Source organism: Abrus precatorius, unplaced genomic scaffold (assembly GCF_003935025.1).
Source record: "Abrus precatorius isolate BTA unplaced genomic scaffold, Abrus_2018 Scaffold10, whole genome shotgun sequence".
NCBI classification, from domain to species: domain Eukaryota; kingdom Viridiplantae; phylum Streptophyta; class Magnoliopsida; order Fabales; family Fabaceae; genus Abrus; species Abrus precatorius.
Genome location: NW_020874292.1, coordinates 11,606,429 through 11,629,134, shown reverse-complemented (window position 1 = coordinate 11,629,134; position 22,706 = coordinate 11,606,429). Strand labels below are relative to the sequence as shown.

The window sequence follows — 22,706 nt, the reverse complement described above, 5'->3', positions numbered from 1 at the left end:
TTTAAATTTTAAATTTGACTTATTAATAGTTTTAAAATTTAAACTTAACTCACTAGCTTGATTATGATTTCTTTTTATAAGTTTTGAAAAATTATTTTATTGATTTAATATTTAATAAATATATTTATGTTAAAAGTAAAGTAAAGTTGTAATAAAATATAATCTTATCTGCATAAAAATGGCTTAAGATTAAAAATAAAAAATAATACATAGACAATGATAATAATAAAAAATTATAAATTTTAAATAAATATAATAAAAAATATAATTATTTAAGTATGTGTATATATATATATATATATATATATATATATATATATAAGTTATTTGCAAACTATTAATGTCAAGCATTATAAGCTGACTCGTTTATATAATTGAACTTAATTTAAGATTAACCTAAATTAGTATTTAACAATCCAAATTTGAATAATTCATGAATAGCTTAGCTTATTTATATCGGTAACTATTTTTTTTTAATTATCCTTATATTGAGTCAATCAAAATTATTCTCCCAAATTATGCTAATTTATTTTTATGGGTAAAACTTATAATTTGCATGTGTTTGTAAAATTTTTAAGCTTGATATATTTTTTGAAAAAATACACTAACACCCTACCTATAAAACTACTCTACATCTCGTTCTGCATATAACATAATAATAGGAATTTTGGATTTATAAAGTGATTAATCATTGTCTAACTGTCTAATATATAAAAATTATATAATCGCCAAAAAGAAAAGAAATTACTTTTTTACTATTTTATGTATTGGTAATAAGAATACCGTCCAAAATTTTGCTATTTTTATGAAGCCAGATTGCGACTTTGAAATCACATAATCCATTGCACTCCTTAATCGATAGTCTATTACCAAGTATTTTGGCCAACCTTATTCATAGAACCAATGAGAGAAACATCAGTCTATATTTCTTTCTTTCTCTTTGTTTTTTTTTTTTATCCTGAGTGTGTGGATTCTCTCTTTTTTGTGTCAAAACATTGAGGTAATAGTTCTTTTATTTCATTTCAAAGATCTTTGATTGTAATCACAAATTTAAAATAGGATTTAATTACATGAACGCAGAATACCAATTATTTCAATTATTAAACAATTGTAATTGTAAAGTTACTTGTTGTAGATACTGTAATTCATGCGTAGACAACTTACGTTAGATGCGATTTTTTTGTGAGTAAAAAGCTAAGATCTTCTTTTGCCTAATCACTTTTCTTTAATCAATGAATGTAATGAAATACCTTTACCACAAATTGTAGGAATTAGAGGCCCACTAATGTCAGTGTGAATAATCTCTAAAAGGTGTGTACTTCTAATTGACCTTTTCTTTTTCGTCTTAATAAACTTTCTCCTAATGCAACTTATAAAAGTACCCATATCATCAAAATTTAATAAAGGTAAAATATTTGTCATTGTCAATCTTTCAACTCTTAGAAATATGACATAAATGTTTATGCCACAACATGAAGGATTTTTCCTTAACTTTAGATCTTTTAGCAACAGAATTCTCAACAACTAAAGATGAAGAAATATTATGAGAAGTTAAAGACAATTTATATAAACCATCAATTAAAGATCTATAACTAATAATCTGGGAGTTTAATATCAAACTTATTTTTCTATCTCTAAAAGTGAAATTAAAGCTAAGTTTATCCAAACAAGAAACAGAAATTAAATTTCTCCAAAAAGAGGGTACATAAAAAGTATTATTCAAAATCAATTCAAATCCAAAGCTTAAAACTAAACTAACATCTCCTACTTTCTCCACTAAGACTTCAAGATCATTTCCTACCTTGATCTTGCTTTCCCTTAGATTGGACTCTCTTAGATTTTTAAACTCCTGTAGAGACACAACAATATGAGTCGTTGAACCACTATTAATCCACCAAGAGTTTATAGGGACATCAACTAAATTAGATTCATAACAGACAAGAGCTAAGTAATTACCTTCCGATTTATTTTTATTCTCTATCCAAGCCTTGAATTTTTCATAATCAAATTTCTTATGTCCTGTTCTTTTATACCAAAAGCACTAAATCTTCTTTTAAAGACTGTTGGCTTAGGCCCTCCTACATTGTGGTATTGACTCTTACCTGATTTTTCTAAACCTTGATATCCATGAGAAGCATTAGAAGAGCTACTTGTATTTTTTTTCAGTTTCTTTTGCCAAAAGTGAGTTTGTCATGGAAAGATAAAAGGGCTATGTTACTCTTTTCTTTCTTAAGTTTCTCTTTCTCAGCAACACACTTGGTAATAAGGTCATTCACACTCCATTTTGCACCAATGGTATTATGGACAGTTTTGATTTGGATAAAATCAGCAGATAGGCAGTTTAAGACATGTTCAACAATAAATTTTTCATTAAGGTCAATTTGGTGGGATTTCAGCTTGGTTTGAATATGAACCATCTTCATAATAAACTCTTTTACTCCCCTAACATTGTCGTATCTCATGTTTGTTAATTGTTTCATCAGACATCCAGACTCAATGATATCAGATACCTCGTACCTCTTTCCCAAAGCAGTGAAAAAACTCCTTAGCTTTTCCCTTATCTGGAAGACCACTCAAAAGATGTTTAGAGACAGTTCTCTGGATAGCGATTAGGCTTAACTTGTCAGACCTTTCCCACTGAGCATGATGAGTGATGAATTCACTTTTAATTATATTTTTACTTGCCTTTTTGGTGCTCCTTAATAGAAAAAATGGACTTAGATAGTGCAAATAATATAGAAATCACATTTTGAGTAAATATCATATGTTTATTAATTTTTGGTTAATTTGCATTTAATTACATAGATATAGATTGCAATTTTAATTATCTTAATAATTTTGCAGAGTCCCTAAGTTAATTTTGAGAAATCTTGGCCCTTGGATGAAAGTTGCCCCCAAAGTAGCCACTTTTAGGAGTAAAAGTGGCAACTACAGCAAGTCTGGGCATTAAAGGTTCCAAAGTAGCTACTATCAAGCCCAAAAGTGGCAACTCCAGAAGCTCCAGGGACGCTAATTTTGAAGCATTCCTGCGCGTGGCTACTATTGGCTCTCATAGTAGCCACGCGCACCAAAGTAGCCACTTTCAACACAAATAGTGGCAACTCCAGAAGCTCCAGGACGCTAATTTTGAAGCATTCCTGCGCGTGGCAACTATTGGCTCTTATAGTAGCCACGCGCACCAAAGTAGCCACTTTCAGCACAAATAGTGGCAACTCCAGAAGCTCCAGGACGCTAATTTTGAAGCATTCCTGCGCGTGGCCACTATTGGCTCTCATAGTAGCCACGCGCACCAAAGTAGCCACTTTCAACACAAATAGTGGCAACTCCAGAGAAGTGGCAACCCTTCCATCTTGCGCGTGGACACTTTCAAGGCCCAAAGTGTCCACTTTCAAAAGTGGACACTTCGGTGACATGTCATCCACTATAAATAGATTTTAGGAATTAGGGTACGGGACTTTTGACACTTTACACAATTTTCCTTTGCCAAATTGGGATAATTTCTTACGACATTGGAGTCTTGGGTGACAGCCAAGGGTCCTCTATAGGTTTTAATTTCCAATTTCTCTTTGGATTTTTGTTGAATTTACATTAATGATGTTTACGTTCTTGCATTTCTTTCTCTCATTTGTGAAGCCCATCCATATGGAGGGCTAAACTTTCTTGTAATTCCTAGTCAATGCACATGAATCTTGAATTCTTGGAATTAATTGCAATACAAATCTTTCTTTCCTTGAATTTATTAACCCCAATCTCTGAATGAAATGGAATTTGCATGAAGGGAACATTGTTTAATGAACCCTAATTTACCTAACGAAATTCTAAATCAAAATTGCTTAATTTTGATTAATCCTTGAGGTTGCTTAATCTTAGGGATAGAGATTGGAGCCCATTAAGATGCTTAATTTTAATTGGGATGTTAAAGTTAGTCTTCGCTTGTTAGATTAACTTAATTCAAGGAGAAGAAAGGGGATTATTGAATCATTTGAAAGAATAATGATGGAACTCATTGCTTGACTAGGGATTACTCATTTTAATTGATTGAATTTCATTAAATTTACATTTCGTTCTTGATTAAAATCCGGAAATTGACAAACCTCCCCCCAATTTACTTGCTTTAAAATACATGTTTACACTTGTTCGATGTATGTTCCCAACCAAAAATTCCTTGGAGACGACCTAGGATAACACCCTAGTACTGCATTCATTTCTTTGCATATTTGATGAGGATTAACGACAATCTTTTGCATGACGAATAGCTAAAATATCGTTTCATCAATGAGTCACTAACTCATCTAGAAAATTAATGGTTTTTGGCATATTTCATTGAATTTAAATTATAAGTTAATACAATTAATTGAGAAATTTAATGGAATGTTGTAAGTGCTGAAAAATAGATGAATCAATTATATTATGATGGCTGGCAGTTTAATTTTGAAGGGAGTTAAAAGAAATTGGCACTTTAGACTTAAGGAGCTAAAGATTAGTGCTACAGGACTGATTTTGAGGACATGGATTCCTGATTGTGGGGGCACGATGCTGACTGATGCATATAAAAGTGAAAAAATTCTGAAAAGGCGGATCTTTTATCTTTCCTTTTTTAGAACATTATGGAGCACAATTTTCTAGGTTTTTTCACAGTTTTAGGTAGGATATGGGAGCTAGGATTATTTTTCTTAAATCTTGCTAGAGTATTATCATAGGAACTTAGATTTCATCCCATTTTCTCTAGTTCATGTAATGGAATAAAAACTCTTTCATTTCATCTGTTTGCTGTAAGCTTTTCTGCAACAATGAATTCTGTTTTTGCAATATAATTCAATTTTATATTACTTACTTTCCTCATGTCTAGCGAAATATTTTGGAGTTGAGTGAGGATGAACTTATACCTTTAACCTTTGTAATGAACTAACATTGGACATAGCTCAAGATACAAACTTTATTCTAACATTTTGATTCTGAACTTAAGGTCTCACTGCTCTACGTGAATAGGGTTGATGAAAATGAGTTCATTGCTGAAAAGTTGTGAGCTTTCTTGGACTGGAACCAAAATACTTATTATAAATTGTCTAGGAATAGAAGTTTATAATGATGTGGTCTGTTGGATTTTAAATCTTAATGTTGAATGCTTTTAGTTGTATCTAAGGAATTAGGACACTAATTTCATTTTAGAACTAATTACCAAGGAATTGAGATTGGGTATTTTAGAAAATCTGACCATTAAATGAAGTTGTATTTTGAGTTATGCATATACTTGTAAGCAAAGGGATAAGGGATTCCGAACTCAACCTATTTTTAATTGTGTTTAGACCTATCTCCACTAATTTAGACATTTACATTCTGCAATTATTTTAATTATTACTCCATTTTTAGTCTTGTAGTTTTTTGTTCATTTATAAATATCAATCCTAGCACTTTAATTTCATTTTTACAATTCTGCACTTATTTAATTTTCTTTCTGTTCAACACTGTTTTTGGTGACCCAACTAGTGTAATTCTTGTGGGTTGGTACTTAGCATTAATCCCTGACGACAATAATCTATTTTGTTACTTCAACGATTTGGTGCACTTGCCAAAAAGTTTATCAGAGCCAAAAGCTCCTTTTGTTCAGGTGTGTTTTCCGCATTAACTGTAGGCTTATTCTCACATAAGGCTAAATCAAGATCAGCAATTCCCAAAGAGAAGTCCAAATCTTGTTTCTACTTACTATAATTTGATCCAGTTAGGATCTCAATAGATGTAGAACAATTATTGATAGAAAAATTCACTGTCAAGACAAAACTTGAATGTATTAGAATATATCATAAGACAAAATATAGCTTAATAAGAAAACAAGCTATCAAATTGAGGCCTGTAAAATAGCATATTCTCCTTTGAGCATAATACACTAATCAAGGTCATTACCCAGGTCAACATCTCAAGTGGGTTAATCCATGAGCACACACTGAGCTAAGAAAATTGTCTCCTTTGGGCAGACAAATCTCTCAACCAATGCATTCTCTAATAACTCCATTTATTTTCAACCGTTAACCCATACATACAACTACCCCCTTTGGGCAGGCAATTAAATGTAAAAATTAAAAGCATTCATCAAATTATAAAAAAAATTTATGAACCAATACTAATAGTCACACTTTGGTGGTAACAATTTACAGTAATTCACAAAAATTCTTTGCACAAGAATCAATATTCTCTTGTCCAAATTATAATTCAGTCAACAAACAAATGCTCTAAAAGATTATTATTGATTATTTTTCAATCGTTAATTGCATTTTGTATTCTCAATGTTTTACACTTGAACAGTAATAATTGAATATAAATAATAGATTTGTAATAGCAAAAATTTAAATGAACAGGTAATCACAATCCCATCAATTATATATAATTATAAAATATTAACTATAAAATATTAACTTATAACAATAATGGCGTAAGTGTGAGATAGGATATCGTACTAAACATGATCGATAACAATACAATTAAAATAAGCATTTGGAATAAGCACTCAAATTGAAAAAACATGTATTAAAAATTGAAACAGCAAGCAAACGTAATTTATTGATATTGAAAGCTTTGAAATATTAGGTATTCTGACGATGCAGCAATTGAAATAAATATTTCAATTCAAGGTATTAGAAATATTGAATATTTTAACGTAATAATAATGTCAGCAAAAAATATAATTTATTCATATTGAAAGGCACTAAAATATTAGAGGCAGCAGCAATTCAACTTTAGAATTAAAATTGAAGTTGATTTAATTTTAGGAATTAAACATCATCGATACAAGCAGCAAAAATAATACATACTGCATAGTTTAATTCAAATTTAGATTAATTAAAAGTTAATAATTAGATTCTAAATCATGTAATTTAAGCTCTAATACCAAATGTAAGGGCAAATTTAAAATAAGATCTAATTACATGAATGTAGAATACCAATTATGAAGCAATTGTAAAGTCACTTACTTGTTGTATACATTGTGATTCGAGTGTAGACAACGTACATAAGATGCGATTTCTTCGTGAGTAAAAAGTCAAGATCTTTCTTTACCTAATCACTCTTTCCTAATCCTAGGTTCTCAATGGAGCAAAATTATAGAGCAGTGGAATATGTTTCCGTGACGGCAAATGAGACTTAGCCACCATATTTATCAATCCTAGGCACTTCTCATATGGACACAGAGGCTAGGCCTACACTATATCCCATATAAATCAGTATTAAGTGTCCAAAGCCTATAAGTAATTGATCACATTATTAATAGGCTTAAGCATCATCAAATGGATTATAATATTAGCCCGTTTTTAGCAAAATAAAAATCGTAATTAATTGCAGCCCATAACAAATTTTATGAAAAATTGTAACAATAAACACATAATCAAAGTTTGAGCTTTCACAATGCTAAAACTATAGCCTTGATTTCATCTTTGAATTAGGCTATGAGGGTTTTTCTTAAAACCTTCAACTCTCTCCAGAGATCCAAATTTTGGAAAATATATATGTCACATTCTTAACTTTCAATGTGCATTTTAAAAGAGGTTTAATCGTGTGTTTTACTTGTTCAACTTCTTCCACCCCCATTTCTTTAATCTTGAAGCCGAATATTTCAATCATTTCCTTCTTTTATTGATGCAACTGTAAAAATATTTGGAATTTGTGTCTCTATCCTAAGTCATTTCATTTTTGGTTTTTAAAAGGGAAAAGGAATGTTGAATGCAAGAAATCAGAGACAATGATTGAAGAATGAATCATATATTCTATTAATGAGTAAAGCATACAATATATATATATATATAGTAGAATAGCCTAAAAAAAAGAGCCTCTGTTGATAAGAATAAAAAGGTATGAAGGAAAAACAACAAATTACAGCTCATGGACTTTCTAGAAGGACCTAGAGAATTCTATCAGATATTTACAGCAGAGCATATATTTATAATAAAGTAATATTAGGTTGTTCTGTATTCTCAATCATAGGCTAAATTGGATTCAATATTGGGCTGTTATGTTAGCCTCCCACAAGTTGTAGGTGAAAAGATGTTTATGAGCTACAACTTGGATAAATTAGAATGGAAAAGCCTTGGTGGTAAAGCTTTTATGAAAATGTCTGCTAACTGATATGAAGAAAAAATCGGAAGCAAATGCATTAAGCCCACTTAAGTTTTCTCTCTGACAATATGATAATCAATCTCCAAATGTTTAGTTCTTTTGTGAAAGACCAGATTAACTACAATATGCAACACGTTTTGGCTATCACAATACAAAACAGCAGTTTTATCACACTTGATTTTCAGATCATTCGACAAATAAGACAGCCACTATAATTCACAAGTGGCTGATGTAAGTGCACGAAATTCTGCTTTAGATGATGAGTGAGAAATCGTGTTTTGCTTCTTAGTTTTTCATGAAATCATTAAGCTGCCGATGAAGAAGCAATATCTAGTAACTAAGCGCCTTATCTCAATGCATGTGGCCCATTCTGTGTCACTAAACTCCTTTACTTGAAGTTAAGAATCTCTACGAAATAGAAGACTTTTCCCAGGACAAGATTTAAGGTACCACAGAACTCTCATAGTAGTGTTCATATGGGTCTCGGTTGGTTTGGACATGAATTGGGCAAGTTGTTGTGTTGCAAACATAATGTCTAATCGGGTAGTAGTGAGATACAACAATCGTCCAACTAAGCGGTGATATGACAAGGGATTTTTCAGCAATGGACTCGAATCATTGTGCAAGCGAAGTGTATTATCCATTGGAGTAGACAATGGTTTGCATCCCATCATCTCTATATATGCAAGCAAATCAAGACAGTACTTGCGCTGGCAAAGATTAATTTCCCTTTCTAAATTAGCCACCTCTATTCCTAGAAAATATTTTAACAAGCCAAGCCAAGTGAAGAAATCCTTGAATTTGTGTGATTTCCTTGTGGAATTTCCAACCAACACTATATCATCAACATATATGATTAAAATAGTAAATTCAACACCAGTAGTTTTAACAAATAAACTACGATCAGATTGTGCTTGTCTATAACCACATGATAAAAAAAGGATGCACAATTTTTCATACCACTTACAGCTTGCTTGTTTCAAGCCGTATAATGATTTCTTGAGCTTGCAACACTTAGAGGACCCATATCCATCAATGCCTGGGGGAATAATTATGTATACGTCTCTAGGAAGATCTCCATGAAGGAACGCATTGCTCATGTCAAGATGTTGTAAATGCCAGCGACTAATTGAAGCCAAAGCCAGTATAACCCTTATGGTTGCCATCTTGGCAATGGGAGAAAACATCTTGAAGAAGTTGATCCCTGCAATTTGTGCAAAGCTTTTTGTGACCAATCACGCCTTGTCGTATTCAATGGAGCCGTCAGGTCTACGCTTAATCTTGTAGACCCTTTGCATCCGATTGGCTTGACATAAGAAAGGGTATCCACAATCTCCCAAGTTTTGTTGAGAACCAAGGCTTCAATTTTGTCCCTCATTGCATCTGTCTAACACCAGTGTGTGACAACCTCTTGATAAGACTATGATTCTACTTTTGATGAGAGACTCATGAGATAATGACCATAGGAATCAAAGATGCGAGAATAATTGATATAGGATTGTATGGGATACAAACACTGTGAGGAAGATTAGTTTGGCCTCTTGGTGCAAGAATTACATTGAAAATCAACAAGGTAATTCAGCTGTGATGAGAGGTCAAAGGTGGTGATGGTAAGGTATCAATTAGGTCATGATTTGGGAAAAAAAATTTGGAGGAGAATTCCAAGTTTGGTGGTTTGATATTTTGGTTTGGGCTTAGGTTTGTGTCTATGTGGGTGGTGCTATGAGCAGGGGTTGTAGGAGGATGGAGGATTGGGCTAATGTTTTCACTGTGGGCCTCTGTTTGGACGGATGGTTGATGTGGTGTATTTGGTTTTGGGTTATATATGTGACATATTGGGTTATTCTGGGACGTGGATATGTCATAATTTGAAGCAAAAATAGGACATTTTATTTAATCCTTCTTTTCATGCAATAGGAATCATATTTTCTTGAAAAATCACATTACGAGACACAAAAATTTCTTTAGTCTTGAAATCAAGTATCACGTATTCCTTTGTGCCATTTTGAAATCCCAAAAAAACACCTTGGCGTGACCTAGCATCAAATTTTTGGTGGATATTGGTATAAGCATAACATCAACATCCAAAAATTTTATGCATAGAAAAATCTGGCCTTTGTTTATATAACAGTTCAAAAGGGGTTGAATTATTAACAACTGGAGATGGAACACCGTTTATTAAATAAACTGCATGTTTAATGACATAGGACCAATAATTTTTGGGAATTTGAGATTGAAACATAAGTACACATGCAACATTAAGAATATGTTGATATATGCGTTCAACACGACCATTTTGTTAGGGTATGTAAACTATAAACACGACTACTATGATGAATTATTCCTTTAAAGGAAAATAAATCTTTGAGAAAAAATTTGAATCATTATAAAAGCAAAAGTATTTGATCTTTGTTTCAAATTGAGTTTTAACAAGGACAATGAAATTTTGAATATTTATTTTGACTTCAAATTTAGATTTCATTAAAACAACCTAAGTATATCTATTATAGTCATCTAAGATTGTTAGAAAATACTTATGACCATGAATGAATGTTTTTGAAAAAGGTCCCCAAATATCAAGATGAACAAAATCAAATATTTTGGAAGCTCTACTTATGCTTAAAGAACATGATAATTTTCTTTGTTTGGCAAAGTGACAAATGTCACAATTTTCATTAACATGTTTAGAAATGAAAGAAAAATTCTCATGTAAAATATTGAGACATTTGCCAAATAGATGTCGTAATCTATAATGCCAAAGATTGGTAGGGGTAACTAAGGATGTGGTAGTGTTATTGGTGAAGGATGTGTTGGTAGTGGATGAACAAGCTTCTTTGTTGATTTCCAAACTCCTTACTTCAATTTAGCCAAACCAATTGTCCTTGACGTGCTCATTTCCTAAATTTTACAAGTTTTTTTTTTTAGAAAGTTAGTTCATAATTTAGAGACAAAGTTAATTTTGATATAGAAAAAAAATTGAAGTGAAAGCTTAGAACATCTAAGATATTGTGGAGGACAAAAAGTGGAGAGAATCTCACAGATCCTGAAAAATTAGCTGTGATATAGGAACCATTAGGGAGATTAATATTAACAAGTTTTATTTTTGAATAATTCTCAAAATAATGTAATGAGGATGCAATATGGTTAGTTTCCCCTAAATCTATGATTTAGTGAGCAACGTGTGAAGTAGTCATAGGAGTGGTGTGAGAATTATTATTGCTAATGTTAAAAACATGAGAGGTGGTGCAACAAGAAAAATGAATACCAAAGGGGTCAGAGTTTTGACAAAGATTGGCTTGTTTAATGGACTGGCCACACCAGTAGAAGCAGAATTAGGCCTAATAAGATCCATCAGCTACCAGTATTGGGTCTGGGTTAAGTGAACCCCCAGAGTTGTGAGAAGACCCTCCTTGAGAAACATTAGGCACCGCAGCAGCATTGGACACAGCTTCAATGGTGCCTCCCTGCGCAGCAATGCTGTTGACGGATGAGAAGGCGTCGCAGTGGTGGAAACGCAACCTCCTAGGATATCAAGGATGGGCAACTGGGTACCTGTACTTATTGTAGCATACATTGATGGTGTGACCAGTCTTATTGTAGTAGATGCAGCGTTTGCGAGCTTGTCCGCCGCCAAGAGGGCCACTGCCAAGAGTGCCACTGATGGTCCTTTTACCAGAAAAACTAGCAGAAGAGTGTTGTTATTCTTGTTGGATTACCATGGAAAAAACACAGTTCACAGAAGGAATAGGATCCATGAGTAGAATCTGAGACTGCACAACACTGAACTGGTCATCAAGACCTTTTAGGAAGCGTATTATAAAATCTTGTTGATGATAACTCTTTGCAGAGCAAGTACACATGATTAAGGAACAGTAGTTATCGAGTTCCTCCCAAAGAGACTTAAGAGCTATGAAGTAATCTGAAACAAATCGAGTTCCTTGATTTAACCCATAAATTTCCTCTTAGAGCTTTGCAATTCGAAGCAAATCATATTGGAAAAAGCATTTTTTGAGGTAGGAGACAATGAGTTTAAGAGCCAAGACATGATTAGAGTGTTGCAACATTCCCAGGCATGGTGCAAAGGATCTGTGGCAGTAGGGACAAAGATTGAACCATTCAAGAATTCCATTTTGTTTTTGGATATTAAGGCCATGCAAATGGCTTTGGACCAAGGATGATAATTAGAGCCAACAAGGACAACTGAGACAGAGATTGAATTTGGGCTTTCACTGGGGCGAATGTGGTAGGGACTAGAGGGGTTGAGATTGGGGTCGTTGGTTTTGGGATCTAGTTCATTGATTTTGGGATCTAATTCTGATATTAAAAAGAACAAAGCGAATTTGCAGAGTTCTAAAGGGAGCTCTGATACCATAAAAGGGAAAAAGAATGTTGAATGCAAGGAATCAGAGACAATGATTGAAGAATGAATCATATATTCTATTAATAAACAAAGCATATGATATATATATATATATATATATATATATATATATATGATGGCAAGATTTTCTTACACTGGTATAAGTCTAAAAACTCTTATACTCAGTTTGAGCCTTTTATTTAACTTAAATATAACGGGTATAATTTATCATTTCACTGACCGTTAGATTTAAGTTAAATAAAAGGCTCAGATTGAGTGTAAGAGTTAAAAAAAAGAAGTCTCCATTGATAAAAATAAAAAGGTACAAAAGAAAAATAATAAATTACAGCTTATAGACTTTCTAGAATAACCTAGAGAATTTTATTAGATATTTATAGCAGAGCAAATATTAACAATAGAGTAATATTGAACTATTTTGTATTCTCAATCATGGCTAAATTGGATTCAATATTGGGCTGTTCTGTTAGTTTTAGTCAAAGGAGACCATTCTTCATTCTTGAATATTTTCATAGTTGAACTGCAATATCTCCTGTTTTGGTAACTTCATCATGAACCCTTTTGCTCAGTGTTAACTTGAATGGGAATATGGCTATTACCCAGGAATAGGAATCTCTCCCTACCAAATATATACGACACAAGGGACAAAATCTACACATCGATGATAAACCTATATATAAGACCCAATAGAACATGCACATATGAACATCATTTAATAACAAGATGCCAACAGTATTAATCACTTTATTTTACTTAAGTTAACAATACGCTTTAAATAATTTTAATATCCAATTATTTTGGATAAATTATAATTTGAACTATACTACACCACATGAAAAATTTAACACAGCTCTCAACACTTAAAACCACCCAGATATTTTTCTATGCAAAAGTTATTCAATCCACTAGTGTAGACCACCTCCACTGGACCACAAATGACAGTAACGAAGTACTATTTATTTTCAACCATAAACAAATATGGCCGGAAAAAAAAATCAGTGGAATATCATTTTAAATGAACAAGATTCTAAGCAGAAAACGAGATATGCATGGGGCGCGATTTTTCCAGGAACGTACAAGAAATAGGAAGATTCCACTGAGCAATCATCGTCCCTTCGGTAATTGTTTAATGTAGAAACTTCTTTCACGAGACTTTGTGTACCCTTATTTCCCTTATTCCTTAGTTCTAAACATAGCTTAACACATAAATTTGTATGCTTTTAAGAAAAACTAAAGAGACTGCAGTTCATGATCCAACCGTTGAATTTAGTGAATTGCAGTAAGAAATAAACTAATTATGCAATAAAAATATTTAAGGGACAAGTTCTTATGCAGTGTTAACAAATCCGCAGATCCGTTAATTTCTAGATGCGTATATTATAGTTTTATTAAGTTCATCTACTGAGTAGCCTAGGATGAGTAGACTTTTTCAGCTAACGCACCTACGGCATTCTTCTTTACAAAGATAGAAGCAGCTTATGAGCAACAAAAATTCAACAATGACATCTATGACACTATTTTTCACACATTTTGAACTCTAATTACTTTTTAGAAGTAAAAAGAAAATTCTCAAGACACTGTCAATAAACTATAAAATTAGTCTTTTTCGAGTATGTGTCGGACATTTTTTTAATCAATCTCTAACTTTGCTTTAGTTATCTTTTGTACAAAATGACTATGAAAAAAATGAAAAAGGATTAAAATAACCTTTTACAAAATCAAAGACTATTGAAAGATTTTTAAAATATTATAAACTAATATGTTCAACCAAATTAATTTAGGACTTTATTCAAACTAAAAGCTCTGTAATTATTTAGCATTGTTTAGGATGTAGGACACTTCATCAATCTCTTAACTAAATTGACAACCCCGGTCCCCCAAGGTGCTCGAAACTGGGAGCATGGACACAAAATAGATCGCGAGATCCCACTATCACATGAAATAAGCACAGGAATTGGAGAACCTTTATGCTGTGTGGGGCAACGAGCATTTCATATAGTCCTGTTGAGATATCAAGCCTCACCGTTGGTGTACCGACAACAAATCAAAGATTGTATAAATAAGAGTTTATTCTTCTAAAATCGCCTAAGGTATTTTAGACAAGGGGGCCACTTAAGTCTAAGTCCATTCACTTCGCTCTTTGACTACTGCAACTGTCATAAAACATTAATGGAAGGAGTAAATTAGGTCACTTATTCACCCCATAGAAACAAAAGAAAACTGTGTCTGTGTGCTGCCTGACATGAGACACAAACACACTGCCAACTCTTAAATCCAACTCGATAATTAGATAAATCTTCCCGAAAGAAGAGCTAGAAATCATTCGTGGTATAGTCTACATTTACCATTATTAACAATTGAGAATTACTTAGTTCTTTCATCAGTTACAGTAACTGCAAACATAAAAAGGGCCAATAAACAAGAATATCAGGCAATACCAAGCAAACAAGAACATGACAGGGACCTTTCCATGGGCAAGGAACATAAGGATCAAATTGGTCACTTATTTCCTTGCCTTCTCTAATTCAAGGTCCTCTCCTTTAACTTCTTTCTCATTCTCCCACCAAAGAGGAAGGATATCAGTGATAAACATCTCTGTGAATCTGTGTCTGTCTAGATGTGGGCCACGAATATATGTTATCTTTCTCAAGCAACGCTTATGATGCTATCTCCATTGTTGAAGCATGGCAATCCATTTACAGCTGAATGCCTTGATGATATCTGTCTTTGACTAGATGACAAGGATAGCCCAAGAGACAGTGTTGGAGGATCAACTGCTGAACTCAAACTGACAGTGATATCGGACACCGTGGAACCTTCATGATCTGGAACAACAGGAATGGTACAGCCTTGCTTGGTTGGGCCATTCTGTTCCACATTTGCTTGTCCTAAAGCGAGTGTTTCCGTTGGATTCCCAGCTTGAACTGACATGACTCCAGAACTAACATCCTTCAGATACATGGGTATCATTGGAAGTCCGTTCATGTTGCTACTTTCAGGGGTTGCAGGGGACATGGGGTGCGAGCGAGACACATCATCTTGATGCTGGATCTGCTCTTCCTCCATCGGGATTGTTGAGACCTGACACAAAAAATTGAAGATTATCAATAAAAATTACTGAAGTTGCTATGATTACCGTGAAAATTTATTGATTATTCATTTTAAAATAGATGTTCGAAAATCCATTAAATATAAGAAGGAGCCAATATAATAGTCGATAAGTCTTCCAAGTTTCCGAAACCTGGAAACAAAACGTGATTGGAACTGGAGCAACACCCATGTTTCTCCAATCCTCCAAGTTCAAAAATAGCTAACTTATTGACCTAAAGCCTGTAATCAAGTGATTATGGTATGTTGAATTTCTCCTCAACAACCAAAGGAATTTAATTAAGACACACAAGACAAGATACATGACCAAATGGCAGAAGTTTCTCTTTGCTTTGAGAAAACATTTTTTTATTTCATTTCCTGATTTTACAAACAATCGCAAAAAATGCACATCACCTGACTTCAAAGTCTTGAACTGAACAAGAAAGAAAATTGCTTTTTTGCAATTTATTGTAAAGTCAAAAAATAAAACAAAAAATAAAAATAAAAATACTCAAGCTAAAGAGTGCCTTCCCTTTCTTTTTTTTCTCGTCTTCTTTTTTGGTTTCTTATACTTTGTTTCCCTCACACGGCAAAAGCAATTAGCAAGCATAGTATTCAGCACGATTATTGATTTGAAGACTAAGAAATAATTCAAGCTCAATTTTCAAGACCACCAACACTGATTAATATGTTGACTCTGAATGAGAATACCCAACTCCAGACTAAAAAGTAACAGTAAAATTTTGTCTAATACGTCAAGTATTTTCCACGTGAGATAAGCACAATCAAGTCAGAAACATCACAGCATCATGTTAGAACTATCTCTTTCCCAATTGAATTTTTCACAACATATAAAACTCAAAAATAATCTTGCTTAAAAAAATCACACATGTACCACTTATGTTAATTATCAATTAGTAATAACACAATAACAAGAAGGTGGATTACTGTGTCTGTGGTGATGTCAAAGAGACTGGATCTACGGCGACGGCGATTAAGGTTGCTGCGGCGGAGAAAATATTTCTGAGCATGGCTTGCAACCTGCGTTGGCGTCCGAGATTTGACATAGTTCCTTGAGATCCCTCTCCAATCACCTTTCCCCACTTTCTGCAACCCCACCAAGAATAGCTTGTGCTCTTCCTCTGTCCATGGAATCCCTGAACAAACCCCAAAAATTAACAGCACCATTAATGCAACAAATCAATAACCACATTCATATTCATATTTTATTAGCATGTTTGGAATTGCCTTTCGACATGTTTTAAAATCATGTTAACACACAAGCTACGGGTAGTAGCCTTAAGTAAACGTGGATCCGAAATGATTAAATAAAAATCCAAACACACACTATAATAAAAGAGATCACAAAACTTATCGATATTTCCCATCAATAATTGCTATTTATAAAATGCCTATTTTAATTGGAGTACAGTAATGTATCTAAATAGTAACTAACAAAAACATATATAATTTTGGCAGAGTGAGCAATCAATTATATCTAAAAACAAAAAAAAAAATTATTTATTTAAAATTATAAAGAGTGACAGAAAAATCTAGATGGTGTTGATCGGACCTCGCTTGCGCTCGCGGTCGCGCTGCTTGCCGGAGTTGTTTGGAGCGGCGTCATCAGCGGAGGCGTAGCCGGCGGCGATGGCATCTTCTTTGTTGTTATTGGAGGCGTCGCGAGGGAACTCGTACTGCGAGAGGTTGTTCATGCTCACGCTCTTCCTCATCGAGTTCACCACGACTCTCACACCGAAGAGCATGATCTCGCCGGCAGCGTCGCTGGACACGGCGGAAGAAGAGAGAGGCATTTTCCGGCGAAGCGTTGGTCGGAAAAGAAAAGCGAATTATGGTATGGGAGCGTTGGTGAAGCTACGCGTGAGCGAGTGTGATTAATATACGCGAGTCGCGAGAGCGATTAATATACGATCAATCAGGAGACAAAGATGTTTAAAATAAGCATTGAGGTGAAGTTAACATGTGATGTACTTGATACACACATAATTGAAAATTCTAAGATAAATATTCTTTTAATTGGAAATTTTTTTATATTGTATTTAAAAATGATATATATCGAACTATGAAATTAAATATATATATATATATATATATATAACTAAAAAATTGTGATTAACAATTTTTAAATAAAGTTGGTTAGTTTCATAAATTTTTCAAAATGGTTAAACAAACTTTATTTTTAGGGAAGTTTTGAATTTATATATTTTTGTTATTTTTGTCAAAATTTTATATTACACACGTATATATATATATATATATATAACCTTTTAACTACGAGTATGTATAGATGGTTTAATATATTTAATAATTATTTTATAATCGGGTTAAAGGAATAGATTATTTTTTAAGTTAAAGTCAAGCTAGCTGGCGTAGCGATAGATAATTATTAAATGGTTCAAACTCTTATTTAATATTTTATTATCAAATATAATTTCACAATAAATTCAGTAAATAATTTTTTTATTTTTATAAGATGGGAGTAAAATATTTACTTCACTAAATTAATCCAATTTTTTTAAAAATCAAGAGTACTTTTATTGTAAACAAATTATATTATTGATTAATTAAAATATACTATGTATATAAATTTTAAATTAAATATTATAAAACTCAATAATTTTTGTTGTGATAACAATCTAACGACAAAAAAGTTTACACCATGAATATATTTGTATTAAATTTTTAATATTCAATTCAATGTTATTAAAATAATATTTAAAATAAATGAGAATTTAAAGTATACAATACTAACAATGTGCAGCGTTAACATGATAACACTTATCTCTTTTCAATTTAATTTAATAAAATAAAATATATATCATTAATAATTAAAATATTAATTTTAAATTTAACAATACCTATAAAAAAATTCAGTAATTTAAACTATATTTTTACTGCCTGAATTGATAAGATACGTATTTAATTTAATAATATCCAATAGTCAGTGGGATTCCTCTTTTTCTTTTTGCAACCGTAGAGCAACTAACATTTAAAAAAAAATGAATAAAAAGATGAGTTTGTGTGTGCTGTTTCACACGTGGCAATTAGTGAACGGTTTTATTTGCTGCTATCCATTGTTTTATGCTCTTTATCGAATCCTTTATGTTCAGAATATTTCAAGGATATTTTTATTTTTTCTGTTATCATCATGAATTATTCATTATATATATAAGCAATGCATTAGGATTGATGTTTTTCTTGCAGGTGGCTATATCTTCAGAGCTATGGGCACTAATCTATTTTAATAAAATAACATTCAATTTAAGATCATGCTAATTTTAACAACCTTTTTAAATATTATTATTATTATCTGTCAATTAAAATTATATTTTTATTTTTGTAATCTATAAAAATAAGATATACAAAATTAATTAATAAATAATATTAAAAACATTTAAAGAATTATTCTAAGTTAAAATGAGTGTTACATTTTTTTAATGTGAAAGATCACATGGGACGTAAACGTAATAAAATTTTATATCATTGGATCAACCTTTCAAGTTTATTAGATCAACCTTTTTTTTGGTAAACAGAACAAAAAATATTAAATCACGTTTACATTTACTTTTTTGTTTCTTTTATATTAACTATTTTTGTGATTAATAGAAGTGTTTATAAATTGTGTTTAAATAATATTAACAATAAACATTAAAATATATGCAATTAATTGTTATATATTTATATTTACATTATATCGGCATGATTGTTATTATAATTAAATTATCAGAGATTGAGAAGTTATTGATGAGGGGCTTGCAGCTCAGTTAATCTTAACTTTTATCTAGATACAAATTTTAATGTGTCATTTATTTAAATTTGAATTAAATTTGGTAAGGATTCGATAATATATAAAATAAGACCGGTTCAGTGTAATTTATTGATATGATAAATTAATTTTAATATTTTACATAGCTAAATTATAAAATTTTAAAACATAAATTAAAAGTAAGGCGTATTTTAACATATATTTTAAGCTAGGACAATCTATTATATCTGAACCAATTCTCGATAGATAAATAATCTAATTCTTAAGATTTGAATTCATCATAATTAACTTTTAGCTTATACGTGTATGGTGGAATTTAATGGAACAGAGGAAAGTAACATGAGAAGGTATTTTATTTTATTATTTAGATTGATTAAATGATGATGAAATATAATAAAATTTACTTTATTTTATTCTATTATTTATTTTTTTTATTTTTTAATTATATCCTTATATTATATTTAAATTACACGCATCATTATTACACTCTTATCCACGAGGGTTGATTCTCATATGTCTTTATTTATTAAGCATTTTTTTTTATAAAGTCATTCGATATTTAAAAAATTATACAACTAAATAAATTAAGAAAAAAGTGTCGATATAAACAAGTGTGTATGACAAAATTTATTTTTTCATTCTCTAATTTTATTTTATTTTTCTAACTTTTAAAAACACTTTAAATAGATTTTTTTTATTACAAACATTAAGTTTGTTAATTTTTTTATTTTTTTATTATATATATTATTCTTGTATTTTTTTAATCTATTATTTATATTTTTTCTTTCATCTCGTCTTCTTTTTTATGTTTTTCTATTTATCTTTTTTCTTTCTTTTTTATTTTCTTTCTCATCCTCTTGAAAACTCTACTCAATAAAAGACAACAAAAAAGAGAAATAACACTGTCATAATTTATAAGTTATAATTCATCAATACTAATGTCAACGTAGAACATTTATATTTTTTTAATAAATTTTTATAAAATACAAGATTAATTTATCTTATTATTAAATCACTTTATATTATCTTAATAATCTATATATCAAATTTCACATAATTTAAATATTTGTAAGTATGTTATCAAAAATTTAATATTTACTTATATTAAAATAAAGTAATATAATAAAATATTTATTAAATTTATTTTTGTGAATGTTTTTATAAAATTTATCTATTTGATAGAACTTTCAAACTAATAATTTAATTGGTTAATCTCTCATTTTATTAAATATTATTAACTAATGTAAATGTTTAAATTTAATATTTTTGTTAATAAATCCTGACTATATATATATATATATATATATATATATATATATAAGTATTTAATTTTATTCATTTGAAATATGATTATTTGATATTGTAAAAAAAATAATTTTTGTTCTTTTACTTGTTTTTCGTAATTTACATTGAATAATATATTAATATTTTTAATAAAATAAAAGTGATGTATTTAAATTTAGATTTTTGTTTTTATTAATTTAAAACTAGTTTTTATATTTGAATCTAAATATAATAAAATTAAAATTTTGTTGATAATATTTAAATAATATATATATATATATACATACTTTAAATAATAGACATATTTTAAAACCAAAACCTTAAAAAATTAATTAAATAGATCAACTTAGATGCGCACAATTATATATATATATATATATATATATATATATATATATATATATTATTGTGTTAAGGGGATAGTTGGTATGCCAAAAATAGTTTATTGTATTTTATAAATAATGTTATTTATTTTATTTCTATAAAAAAATTATTTTGATTTGTATATATAAATATTTTTATTTGATAATGATTATTTTCTAAAGTTATAAAATCGTAAAGTATCAAAAGTAAATTAAAAGTACATTCTTTACATAAGGGTATTAGAAGAATTAAAAGAAAATATAGTCCATTCAGCTCCTTTCACTATTTAAACAACCAAATAAAATTTGTATTATATTTTATTTCATTTTGCTCTATTCTATTTTAAGTCCACTTCATCCAATTCTATCTCCTTCTATATTTCTAAACATAGCTTTAGACTAACTAAACCAGTGGAATAAAATAAGTTTAAAACACCTCTAATCTGAGGAGAATAGGCAAGAAGAAAATAATTCAATAAAAAAAATAAGAAAATTAGGAAATCAATATATTAATGAATTAAGAATTTTTATGAAAAATTTGAAATACAAAAATTGAGAAGGGATGTACGCAAAATTGTCTTAAATGTGTTTTGGGTTTAATTTATTTTAAAAAATTATGATATTCTAAAAATAATTAAATTTTAAAATCTCAAAAGTCAAAACTAGACATTTCATTGCTTCGTTCTAGATGGAAATGTAACAAATTGTTTTTTTTTTTTTCTGGAGAACTAATGATTTAAAAGCATACAAAATTATAGTTTATTTTATAGTTTTATTTAATATATATTTATGCATGTTTATTTTCATCAAATGTATATTTTTTTAATTAATTTTATAATATATTTTTTCTGAAGAATAATTATTTCCTAAAACGATCGTTTTCAGAAACAAGCAGCGATTTGGTCCACATCTCATAATGTGTTGGATTACAGTTTTCATAACTCTTCAATAAATAAATGGTCGCATTATGATATTTAGTCGAAAGTTGTGAGCCGATAAGGTGGGCCTTCCTGTCCTTATAATTCTCGATAGGATAATGTAAGGCGATGAGCATTTTCTTCTTTTATTGGCACTGAGTATGCGATAATAGAAACCTAAATCACCCATCATGTTGCATTCATAACGGTTAAAATCATGTTTTATTTTTTTGATAATGTTTAGGTTATTCTTTAGTTAATTTTTAAGTATGAGTTGGATTCATTCTAATTTTTAATATTTAATCGAAATTTATTGAATTTTAATATTAGGTTACATGCGAATGTTTAATTTTAGAAATTTCACACGTTAGATATTTCATTTTAGATTTGAGGGTGAAGGTTAAAATGTTTGATGTTAATATTTTTGGTTTAAATAATAAATATCTTTTATAAAATATAATTTTAGTTAAATTAGGTAGAATTATTATTAGTAGAAAAATTCTCTCTATATAATTAAATAATTTTATTAATTAAAAATATAATTAAAATATTGTTTATAAAGTTCACATATCTTTAATTAATAATTTAGAGTAAATTAGATTGATGTATTTATAATAATAACTTTGACAAAACATGAATTGTGTTTCATCATATTGATGATTTGACCAAGCACATAACACATGCAACCATTGCGAAGATCTGTTTTGAATGAACACAAATTGTTGTTGTTGCTTTTGTTTTCAACGTTAATGCTGAGGAACTTCTACAATTTGGATTCCTTCTCA

The 22,706-nt window shown here is 30.3% G+C and overlaps 1 protein-coding gene across 1 annotated transcript; it reads right to left on the bottom strand.

Moving 5' to 3' along the window:
* Positions 1-14,753: 14,753 nt before the first annotated feature.
* Positions 14,754-17,543, bottom strand: LOC113849083 (transcription factor MYB1R1-like). The gene is made up of 3 exons (XM_027478690.1): positions 17,145-17,543; positions 16,520-16,728; positions 14,754-15,562 (listed from the first exon to the last, which is right to left on the bottom strand). Exons 1-3 carry the CDS (start codon positions 17,383-17,385, stop codon positions 15,128-15,130), a joined length of 885 nt encoding a protein of 294 aa, XP_027334491.1. The 5' UTR covers positions 17,386-17,543; the 3' UTR covers positions 14,754-15,127.
* Positions 17,544-22,706: the final 5,163 nt, after the last annotated feature.

Coding starts and splice junctions, on each gene's coding strand:
- LOC113849083 (XM_027478690.1), bottom strand. CDS start 17,385: ATGCCTCTCTCTTCTTCCGCCGTGTCCAGCGACGCTGCCGGCGAGATC. Junction 16,729..17,144: donor CGACCGCGAGCGCAAGCGAG/GTCCGATCAACA, acceptor GGGTTTGTTCAG/GGATTCCATGGACAGAGGAA. Junction 15,563..16,519: donor TTGACATCACCACAGACACA/GTAATCCACCTT, acceptor TTTTTGTGTCAG/GTCTCAACAATCCCGATGGA.